General features: G+C 36.2%; 1 protein-coding gene across 2 annotated transcripts in view; it reads right to left on the minus strand.

The window, feature by feature from the left end:
- Positions 1–362: 362 nt before the first annotated feature.
- The window catches only part of LOC125644532 (multidrug resistance-associated protein 1), a 54,853-nt gene continuing 42,879 nt past the window's right edge, over positions 363–12,336 (minus strand). For both annotated transcript variants that reach the window (XM_048868603.2, XM_048868595.2), the window contains 9 exons: positions 11,408–11,563; positions 9,274–9,473; positions 8,511–8,637; positions 6,385–6,486; positions 4,762–4,905; positions 3,563–3,721; positions 2,563–2,729; positions 1,274–1,468; positions 363–770 (listed from right to left, as the gene is read on the minus strand). In XM_048868603.2, coding sequence (XP_048724560.2) covers positions 644–770; positions 1,274–1,468; positions 2,563–2,729; positions 3,563–3,721; positions 4,762–4,905; positions 6,385–6,486; positions 8,511–8,637; positions 9,274–9,473; positions 11,408–11,563 — 1,377 coding nt within the window. In that variant the 3' untranslated portion in view covers positions 363–643. The remainder of the gene's footprint in view (positions 771–1,273; positions 1,469–2,562; positions 2,730–3,562; positions 3,722–4,761; positions 4,906–6,384; positions 6,487–8,510; positions 8,638–9,273; positions 9,474–11,407; positions 11,564–12,336) is intronic.

Genomic DNA, 12,336 nt, shown 5'->3' on the forward strand with positions numbered 1-12,336 from the left:
TCAGTTAGGTGGACAAAAATAAGTACTAATTGTCTAACTTGTCATTTATTTTAGTGTTTTCAAAGGCCATTTAAAAATATCTACCAAATATACCCCTAAAGAATTTTAAAAATATTCATGTACAGATTAAAGTCAGCACTGAACCCCTTATGTTCATAAAATGACAATTCTCAAATGAATTTTCACTAGCTCATTATTTATAACAGAGGATACTGGTTAAATCAGCATTATTTTCTAAATAATTTAAAACATACGAACTGATTCAACCAAAACAAGTGCTGAAGGTTCTGGAGTGTTAAGTAGTGTGGCTCACAAGCATTTATGTAGTCTCCAGATCATTTATTAAAGCAAAAGTCACTGTATGCTATGAAAAGCATAGCTTTATTATTTTGTAGTTCTAGTGAAAAAGTATATAAAATATTTTAAAGAAGGTTGAAGAGTGTGCAATACAGATCATAACAGTAGCAACCATCAGCTTTTATCCTACCACATGTAAGAAGTTTGTAGTGTTAAAACTACACAATTCCCCTAAACTGTGTGATCATTTTATAATTTCAAGGATACAATTAACCACACATCCCTAGAGCATTTCCTGCATTCGGAGTTCAGAATAACCAGCATTCTTGTCTTCACAAAAATAAGTTCATGAGTTATTTGTATCTTGTGTTATCCCAGCCTCAGAGACCATTTTCGAAAAAACTCCTTGCTGAAGTAATAAATTATGTGGGGTATCAAATTCTATAATTCTTCCAGAGCCCAGAACAAGCACTCTGCAATGCAGAAACAAAAAGGTGATGAGGAAAATTGAGCTATTTTTTTCAGCCATACTTTCCAGCCCTATGAAGGTGTGGATTAGGTAGATTTCCTTTTAATATGGGAAAATCTCTTTGCAGTAGATAACTCAGAGATTCATGAAGCTGTGAACTCCTGCACAAAAAAAGTTTTTAGAAAATGAAAGTTTGCCTTGTCACCTTAAGTTCTAGAGTGCAATCAACTTACTCTGGTAAATTAAATGGACTTGCTAGTAACTTGTGTTTGCAACGGGGATAAAATGGAGTTAAAAATTAATTCAGTAATTAGAATAGGAGAAACATTGTAGCACAAATATCAGTCTGTTTACTGTCAGTAACTACTACTAATATAAATATATATGTATTTCATGGTACCATAGATTATATGAGGAAAGTGTCAAGCCAGATCAGCTTTCATGCCTACCAACTTTGACAATGTCTAAATGAAACCACATGTTTTTTAAAACAATATTGAAACTTACCTTTCAGAATCCATGATAGTATGCAACCTGTGGGCTACAGTTAATACTGTGCAGTTGTGAAACTCCCTCCGGATGGTGGACTGCACTAGGTTATCGGTTTCCATGTCAACAGAGGCTGTTGCCTCATCTAAGATCAGAATTTTTGTCTTCCGTAGCAAAGCCCGGGCAAGACAGACAAGCTGCCTCTGCCCAACACTGTTAAACACATTTGAAAACGGTGTCATTTCAATAACTTTGCGAAAGCAATGCTGTGTTCCCACCCACAAAAAATGCTAGATAATACCTTGATCAGGTTATTTTGTAGAGAGAAAACAATGAGTAGGATAATTTTTCAATTGTTAGCAAAACCAGATGCTTACAATCTATTTTAGAGCACATCCCTGGTTCCATTTTCCAGATGGATGCATATTTGCATCCAGTTTCCACATTAACTTAATACCCAGTGTTATATTCATGTCCTAATTTGGACATGGGGTAAGTTTGAAAGAGACTGATACACAGCAGATGATTATTAAATTATGTATTTTACAAGGGTGGGAGTTGGTTCAGGATGAGAGTTTTAAAAACTCTTATGCTATCTTTGGAAGTGGCATGTCCCATTTTTTGCAGATGCATTCCAATTTATTAACTAACTTTCCATTTCTGCTCTGCTTTTTTAAATTTTGGATTGCCACTTTGCTGCTAAAAGCTTATCAAGCATTTATATAAATTTCTCAGATTTTTAGCAGACTGCAATGGCCTGACTCTTACACTCAGAAATTTTCTATCCTATAAAAAGTGTCACCTTCCTTGGCATATCTTTGAAATAACAAGGCACTGTAAAGAGAAACTAAACAGCTACTTAACTACACTAAGCAAATAATAGAAGATATAATACAGCGCAAACGATAAGTGTTCTCTTGGTTATATTTTGTTCCCTTTCTTTTTCTTCTTACTTTTTATATTGTTACTTTTCTCTCTGATTTCAATTATTCTGTTTGTGGCAGTCCTTTCCCTGCCTTGGACTATTTGCTCATTTCTCAAACACCTATAACAGATTTTAAGGCCAGAAAAGACCATCAGATCATCTGGTCTGACCTCTTGTGTAACATGGCCATAAAATTTCACCCAGTTACTATTTAGCTAAGTGCCCACAAATTGCTTTACAAGAGTAATTCTATTTAGAATGAGGGAGTCACTTTTGTGACATGGAAAAATATTAGAATACTGTCATGTAGAATGTATTGAAGGAAAATCAAGTTAGCACACCAGAAGAGCTCCCTAGCCAGTAGATATTAAAAATTTTATACCTGAGATTTTCACCACCTTCTGAAATCTCATGAAGGAGTTTCTTTGGGAGTGACTGGACAAAATTCTTTAAGTCACACAACTCCACTGCCTCCCACAGCTCATGATCAGAATATTTTCCAAAGGGATCCAAGTTAGATTGAAGGGTCCCAGAGAACAAGACGGGGTCCTAAGAAATAATATAAAATATCTAAGCAGTAGCATCACAAATCTTAAAAAAACAAAACAATGTTTTTCAACAAACACTCACAGGAATGTTAGGATTTTAATGAAGGTATTCTAGAAATAATACTTTTTAAAAGGCAAACTATAATATTTGAAATCTGAGTGAAAAGGCAAAACTAGCTATGCTCAAATTATTTAACACCACAAAGCCTAAAGGGGAGGGAGAGAATGGTCTAGTCTATGTCTTTGGTAAATGAAAATACATATTCAAAAATATGTATTAAAAAAGAAGAATGTGTACAGTTAGCAAAGAACATTGTTTGTTTTTTAAAAAAAATCTACTAGCTTTCTATAAATATATCCGTAGATACTGTGGGCCAGTTTTTTTAAAGATATTTGGGCACATAAAGAGGCAGATAGGCAAAAGCAGGTAAGTGCTATTGAAAATCCCAATACGTGTCTATCTGCATCTTTAGGAACTTAAACCTCTTAAGAATCTGGTTTTGTGCTTTTACATGACAAGGATTTAATATTCAATTGAAATCACCTACTATAAGGCTACTTTTGATTTTGCGATATGACCATTATTATTATTTGATTACATCCAAAGCTCTCTTTTCTTGGGGTATACCTGTTAATGAGTAACTTTGGAGTTTTCAATATTAGCCATAATTTCAGTAATAATATCCTGATTTATCTTTCCTCTGGTGAATTGGTACAAAATGGGGCCTTTCTTATAGTTACAGTTTCAGCCTTTGGGATTTAGAATTTCTTCACAGATATGCAATAGCTAATGTTTGAATGAAAGACAAGTGTCTATTCGGAAACAGATTTTACCTGTGGAATAATGTTAAGATTGCCACGTAGATCATGTAGTCCAATAGTTGATATATCAATTCCATCTATAATTATTTTGCCTCCGTCTCGCTCTATAATTCTAAACAAGCAATTTGTCAGTGTTGATTTACCAGCTCCTGTTCTTCCTACAATTCCAACCTGGAACAAGATATTAGCTTTAAAAGAAAAACTAATAATGGAGAGTTTAGTAAACTAATGCCTTCAATTTCTTTTTAGTGACTTTAAACACTGTAGATAGATATGATGAGTTATAAAAGAACACTGCCCCTTTGTCCATAGCTCAGTGGTTTAGATCCCACCTCAGATTTTCCTTAACTCTCTCACGCTTTGGTTGGGAATCATCATCAGGATCCTGACTGTCCAGTTTTCTCTGGGGTAGGAGGGAATTCCCAAAGAAGTGTTTTGTGGTACCCACTCAAAAGCTAACATTCCCATCTGCTGGCATTGCAGCAGCACAGAAATTTAGGGCCAGATTGTGACCCCCTGGCTCACCACACGAGTAGTTCCTTTGGCCCATGACTTTGTTCATACTGTTTCTGGAGATAGACTAACCTAACTATGGTTGGTGCTCAAACAAGAAATAAAAGGATCTGTGTTAATACTGCCCTCATTAAAAACATAAGTAATAATTTACCATACATAAAAGACAAAAAAGAAAAATAAATGGCTGGAAAACATTTGTTTTCATGCACCTAAAATGGAGAGCAAAAGATTATTAAAAGTCATTTTACCAAAAAATTGGCTGCATAAGTTTCGTGTGAGGCACTCAACACTTGACAGGATTGGTTTCTAATTGGCATTACTAATCAAGCTACACTATAACTTGAAACTAAAGTCTGTCATTTAAAAGCCTTGGTCCAGATCTTCGGCTTCTGTAAATTAGAGGAGTCGTATTCAAGTCAGTTGAGCTACATCAATTTACACCATATGAGCATCTGTCCCCTTGTATCTAATGTTGCTATTAATAAAACTTAGATTAAAATATACTTTTCCCATTGGCTGCGCAACCATTTAGAAAATAGTTTCACGAATTCTAATAGCTTATTATTTACATACCCAGTAAGAATTATCCTAATTTGGACTCCTTCAGTTATGCTTTTATACATGAAATCTATTGAATGTAGAAAGTTAAGGAGCCAATTAAACTATTTTTGATTATTTCATATTATGTACAATACCTTCTCTTTACTGTGCGTTTGGAAGGAGACATCCTGTAGGGCCAAATCAAGACCTGTTCTATACCGAGCTTGGTAATTAATGAACTCTATTATCCCTTTACTGGGCCATCCCATCGGGGGCCTTTTAGACATTATCCAGGGGGCCTGAAATTAAATTAACATTGTTTTAGTGCACTGTTTTACATTTTTACAAGCCACTTAGAATACTTTATGCAACCCACTTATAGTTTTAAAAATACAAGTAAACACATGATGATGACTCAGACTCAGTCCAATGCACTGAGAAGTCAGACAACTTCTTGGACATCAGGATTTTTAATTAAAAATACTTCACCAAATGCAGAGGCGTTGCATGATCCTCCTCAGTAACCAGACTCAGACAAAGATTGCACATATTCATTTAGAGAGCAACCTTGATTATTCTACCAACTCACAGGCCTGAGTTTTGAAAGAGACTCAGGCTTCCAAGGCCCTGGCTATTAATACTTTGTAATACATTCACTATTCTCAGCAAGTACAGCCTGCACCTTTCTAACAACTTTATTCATGTCTGCAATGCCACTTACTTTGAAAAAAATGCATAGGACACACTGTTCAGACTGTATCAGGAGTGAACCCATGCTAGTTAAGGTCAGGAATCACTTCGGCTTATTTGGCCCACTATGGGAAGTAGCAGTATTTGAGAATGACTGCCCTGGCTCTTGGAAGTCTGGAGCCCAAACCACTGAAGCCACCATAGAGGAGCTTAGATAGCAGAGAGGAGAGGGACATTCTGTGAAGCCAGCCCTTCTTATTCCTCAGCAGGTTTGTTCTCCTCTCATGGAAGCAGAGGGGAACACTCCAGCCTAGAATTGTGATAGGCAACTATTATTCTAGTTACAGTAATTCATCAAATATCCACTCCTACCTTGCAACTTTTGTATCAGCCTAGTAGCAAAGGTTTTGATGATGGCAGATATCTCATGCTCTGTAGTGAATGGAACATACCATGTATCGTTGCACCACTGTATATTTCTGAATTTCCATCATCGGGTGTGATTGCAACTCATGTAGACATACCCAAAGAGCTGGATTAGCAGTGAAGCCGTGACAGCATGGCTTCTTCATGGGCTGTACAAACTCCCCTTGGGTAATTACTCTGGCAACTACCCTGCACTGAAGTCCATGCTGCTGTGACTTCACTGCTCCAGTAGCCAAGCTAGCTAGCTAAACTGTCTCAGGTTCATCTACCTGAGCTGTCATCACACTCCGTGACTGTAGTATAGATATACCCACAGACAAATTCAGATAGTAGTTCATGATGAGACTTACATAAAATAAATCTTAAATCTCTATTTGTTTGTTTCTAACTACAATAGCTACCACAAAGTCTGATGTCAAGAAACTTATTGGTCAACATTAAAAATACAAAACTGTTCTGACCATTAGTGTGAAGAGAAAGTCAAATACATTAGCTCATGAATGTATCACACTTTGAGAATGTACGTATATTATTAATTATAAGACGCCATTTGTATTAGTCAGTCAATTTATTTTCTTTTTATCAGTTAGCCACTAGCTTATACACATATATGAAATAGTATCCAAATACTAAGTTTATATTCAGTCTTCTAAAATGCTCACCTCTTTGTCCATTTTTTCATATTCACAAACTCTTTCAATGGAAACTCCATTAGTTTCAATTTCACATGCTTTACGCACCCAAAAATTCAGACTTTGAGTTATCTGAAAAAGATAAGATATATTCATGAGATGGTCTAGGTTTACCTGGTCCTGCCACAGCATAGTGGGCTGGACTTAATGTCTTCTTGAGGCCCCCTTCAACCCTACATTTCTATGATTCATTTCACAGAATGTATTAAAATTGTTTGGTCTTCGTAAACAGCATAATATATTTCAGAAATGTATTATGGATAGTAAAAAACAGCATCAAAACACAATATCAGCTGCTTAGATAGTTCCAGAAGATGCAGAGCACAAGTCAGGAGTTGGTATGCAAAGCTGGCTTTAAGCTTCCACTTTCACTGCATTTATCCCAGTGTTACTCCGAGCACTTCTTCCACCATTTGCTGTGTTAGAAAAACTAGGTCAGGATCTGTGTAGGGTACAGGGCACCCTGGCTATCACCTTTTCCCCAGTAACCAAGCTCCCCTTCTGTGTTACCCTGGCTGAAAGAGGAAGTGTAGGTTTATGAGCCTGTGTTGTATGTATACTGTTGCAGTATTCCCTTTACACTGGGACAATCCTCCCTGAGCCGCTTACACAAGTATCTTAGCAGCGAGACAAAAGCAGCTGCAGTGCACCTAGGGATCAGGTCCAGAGTATCTGCCAAATCACTTCTATCCTTAAGCACTGAGAAGCTATTTTTGCAAGTACTAGTGCTACCTAGTCCAGTATTGGCAAGTTAATGCAGTGGACACTAATTTTATACGTCAATTCTCACAGTTACCATGTGATGGCTGCTCAGTTACAGCAGTACAAAATTGGTCTATATTAAACTGTTCTAAGACATTGTACATTATAGATCAGAACTAGAAATTAAACTTTAACAAAACTGGTCAGTGACACAATGGGTTAATAAACTAGCCATCCTAGGTTAAATTGTTGTTCTGAGGTAGGAATATTTAATGATGAACCTAAAGGCTTCTTAACAACAAAAAAAACAACAAAAAACAAAAACAACCACAAAAAAACATCTATACTGAGAGCCCATATTTAACCAAATGTGTATAAGATTAAAAGTACAAAAAAAAATTAACATTATTGAAAGCTAGTTTGTAATATACCTATCTGCAAAGACCTGAGTTCAGAGCTGTGATCCTTCAGTTAAGATGCCTGTGTTCTGGTGTTAAAGCTTAAAAGAAATGACGTACCCTTTCCTGTGCTGATGCAATCTGTTGCAGGGAAATCACAGAACACTGAATTCAGATCTTAGCAGGTATAAAGTCTTGTGGTAGCCAGTATCATCTTCATGGGTATAGTGATATATGTCTATGGTACTTTACCCCAAAGAACATACATTCTTAATTTTAGACCACAGGATGAGTGAGAGAGAGCGGGAAAGTACACAGGTGATAGGACCAAACTATCAAGATATTGTGGATGTGTGGGTTTTTAAAACTCTTTAAATCATAAGGGTTTATTGTCTCTCTAGCCATTAATCAACATAGGTCTAGCCCTCCTTATTAAAAGGGACATGCTTGTCAAATGTGGTCCCAATTATGCTACTTTTTTTTTCTTTTTTAATAAAATAGGCCAGTAGAAATGTTTCCATTAAATACTTCAATACCAATACAAAACTCATTTTTAAACCAACCTCTTCCTTGCAATGATGGCAACCTAAATATTTCAGCATTATGCTAGTGCACCAGAACTAGAAAGTATGCATCTGAAAACACGAGTGCAATTGACTAGACTACTTCCCTTCTCCAAGCTAGCAAAATACTACACTGCATGGCTTACTTTTAGTAAGTTTAATATTTACAATTCTGTTTCAATATTCCAATATTTTGTTGTTGCATTTAAACCTATCAATATTTGAATTGTTAATAATACATAAACTTCCACAATTAGAGTAAATTCAAAGAAAAACACATAGTAGCGAGAGTACATTCTGCTCAGTTACATCCATGAGATTAAAAATTGCACAGATGTAACTGTGCAGAATTTGGCCTACTAAATTTTACCCCAATCATTCTTGCCTTCCATATGAAATATTTTAGAAGCATCAAAACTATACCATCACTTACATTCAGTGCATATGATATGGATAAACCCACTGTAGAGGAATTAATTGTATTTCCAGCCAGCACTGCAAACAAGGCAGCAAAGAAAACCATCAGGTTTCCTAAAAACTCAAGCCTGACAGCCAACCACCTGTAGTCAATGTAGCCAGGGAAAAAAAAAAAAAGGATTTATCTAAAGAAATTTTATTATGGAACATTGATATAGTAAAATATCAACAATTATCTCTTATAGCACCTTTCATCAACATGCTTTACAAAGAAGGTAAGTATCATTATCTCCATTTTACAGATGGGGAAACTGAGGCACAGAGCAGGTAAGTGACTTGCCCAAGATTACCCAATAGGCCAGTGGCAGAGCTGGAACAGTCCAGTGCGCTGTCAGCTAGGCCAGACTTCTCCCCAATCCATATAAATAGACAGCAACTCCATAAGTAAGGCAGTTTATAATTCTCCTCTTCCAGCAGCTGTTAGTAGACTTCATTGTTGTAGAATATTCTCATCTCAGAGCAAGCATATCTATCTCCTATAAATTAATTGGATTCTTGCACACAGAGGACGACATACCCTATTGCTTAGATACAAACCAGGAAGCCAGTACTAAGAGTGCTGAACAAGTTACAGTGCTTACACACATTTTAGGATTATTTTAATCTCTTAACGAGCCTGCTCCCATCAAAGCTTATTATTTTAGCCACTGATCTAAACAGGATCAGGATTTGGCCCACTGTGCATAACTTCTATAAATTCTAGATCGTTAATACAGTACCTGTTTGAGATAACATTGTTGTAAAAGCAAACCAAGTTCTCATTCACCACATCTTTGTTTTGTCTAATGAATCTTTCTTGGTGTCCAAATGCTCGGATTGTAGAAAGTCCTAAGAGAGTTTCACTGAAGTGGGAGATCACAGGAGAATGTGATGCCCCAGCTAATCGTCGGATTTGTCGTGAACTAGCTATGTAGTATCGCTAAGGAAACAACACATACAAAAGAGGCAGATTCTAAGTTACTATAAGGGTTGGAAAAAAGTTTCACACAGCTTTGAAACTTCAAGTACAATTTGTGGATTATTTTCATATCATAATAAAAAAAGTCAAACAATTTTAGCACAAAACTTTTCAAAAATTTCTCTTTAATTCATAGGGGTGGACAATGTCTGTGCCTTATTGTAATAACCAGGCATGTAAACTACTGGGAGGGCTAGCAGTAAGAGTAGTGTCATTTCCAAAATTGCCACCACTCCTGTTGCAACATACACCCTCTAAAGAGATGAACTAAGTTTTACACTGGAATTTCCTGACTTATGTTCAAATGAAGGCCCCACCTTAAGTTTCATCAGTATAATTATGTATATTCTCAAATCTTGATCGCCTCTCTGCTCCCTCATTTATATCTATTAGCATATACATTATGCTACATTATGAACATGTCTGACATCAACAGAGCCTGGAGCGGAGATAGGGAAGCCGATGTTTCAAAGGACAGTTTTTCTGACACATTAAAACGACAGTTGAAATTTAGTTAAGGGATTTCTCTAAGTTCCTGTTCCTCAATGCTATAATTCATATCTGTGCTATGTATTTTCTTGAAGCAAGCTACAAATATCTGCATGTGTTGTCCCAGGGTAGCACACACCCTACTTCAGTTTTTGCTTTGACTCTCTGTCTTTCCATATCACATGCCCATTCTTTTGTCATACAATTTTATTGGTTTTCTTAGAGGGACTACAATATAATATCTTACAAGAGAAAAAAAGATGGGCAGGAAAGAATGGAAGTCACTAAAAAATACAGGCATTACCATGGTGGATAAAAATCAAGGATTTAAAAAAAAATCGTGTTTTTTTTAATTTAAATTGTTTTTTCTTGAAAATGCTTTTTGAGGAAAAAACCTATCTAAAGATCGTTTTAATTAAGATATCTTTGAGCTATAATGTATCTCATTGTGGAATAGGGATTATAAATTCTAATTCTATAGTATGAGACAATATATTCATGTAATGTTTAAGAAAAGTTTTGTAAATGAGTTCCAATAGTTCATGGATTAGGGACCCAATCTTATGGGTTCCAGGGGCTTCTGTATAGATTATTTAGATTAATCTTTCTATCTACCCAATGGGACTCAGGGCTAAGTCTAGAAGATACCATCACAGATGCTTAGTTTTGCAGTTCTCAAACTGTGTATTTGTGTCTCCAGAGATAACATGCTTGTTAACAGCAAAAATGTTTTAAAATAAATCAATAAATATACAGATGTGAGAAATAACGGACCTCAACCCTATTGTCCCTCTGCAAATTTGTATACACAGAGTTAGTCCCTTACCTCTCTCTAAATGTGCAAAGTTTCATAAAGATCAATGAACAGAAGATTGTTGGGGGCAGAATAGAGCCTTCATTGATTTGAGATCTACTATACCATTCTCTCACTAGAGGGAAAACCTATAATGGCAGCAGGCCATAAAAGAGACCCAGTTTGGGTCTCATCTATCTCTGAGTTGTGAAGAATATGTATTAAGGTTGTAACAACCAACAAGAATGCACTTTTATATAGACATCCATGATTAAATCGAGTCTTCCTGACTAGTGATTTAAATCAAATCCACCCTGGGCATTACTGTAGGAAACAGTCAAAATGTATTTGACGACTCTGTATACTTGAGAGAAGCCGGAGGATATTTTTAGGAGTCAACTTTAAAAAGTGTGTGTGTGGGCAGGGAGGCAAAGATTTGGGTGGCAGAATACTAAAATATAAGTTTCTTAGGTTTCTACTTTGACTTTTCAGGCAAGATTTGAAATTTACACCCAATTGTTTTAAACAATGCTTAATGATGATTTTGTTTTAGTCTCTCTCTCTCTCACACGGAAAATACATATCTCTTATTGTAAAAATTTAAGCAACTTACTTGGATAATAAAATACAGGTATCCAAGGGGAATAACTACCAGTATGAAGAGAGGTGAAGCAGACATGATTACTAGAATGGTTCCAATAACATCTAGTGTACAGTTTAACCAGGTCCGTAAATAGTAATGGAAGCGTAGATCAATGATAAACATGTCCTGTGATATTACACACAAAAATTAGTTTTAATGTCTCCTTACTAAAACTGTAGACATTTCTCAAGAAACTGTCCTTAGACTCTGAACTCCAACAACCCAAATCCTTTTACTGCAGCAAAAATTGTTGGGGGAAAAGTTCTGGTGACATATGACAGACTAATTTAACATATTGTAGTCTGTCTATTACTACAAATAGATACAATGACTCCCCTTTTCCCATCTGAACTTTGTTCAGTAGATGTTAGAGGCTTGTTGCTAAAATATCAGACTGTTCCATAGTTGGTGAGTATGCTCTAAAGCTTAACACGCTAAACTGAACTGCCACAGACAAATTCATAGTGGCAGCTATTGCTGCTTTCCCCTCTCAAAATACTATTAGGCAAGAGAAGGCATACAAGACTGGGAACCAGAAACCATGAATTCAACTCTCAACTTTTCTATTCACTCCTGTTATTTCTGTTCCTTTTATAATCTGTATTCTTAATCAAGGCCTCATAACCCACTGAGAGGTTATAAAAGCTGGGAGCAAAACCCTGATTCTCAAAAGGCAGATCCAAGTCTCATTTACTTAGCCACACTGCCTCTCAGAAAGAAGCTACCAAATCTAAGTACATGGTTATGATGTCTGTTTCAGTGCAATATGCATCCTCCTTGGGTCCAGTCCACAGAAGATAGCAGCCTACCAGTAATTGCACATCATCCTTTAGCTCAAGTAGCAGATGTATATGGGCAGTGCTGAAGCTTGTGGGTTCAAACTATGTTTATGAGAGGAA

This window comes from Caretta caretta, chromosome 1, assembly GCF_965140235.1.
Source record: "Caretta caretta isolate rCarCar2 chromosome 1, rCarCar1.hap1, whole genome shotgun sequence".
Lineage (NCBI taxonomy): Eukaryota > Metazoa > Chordata > Testudines > Cheloniidae > Caretta > Caretta caretta.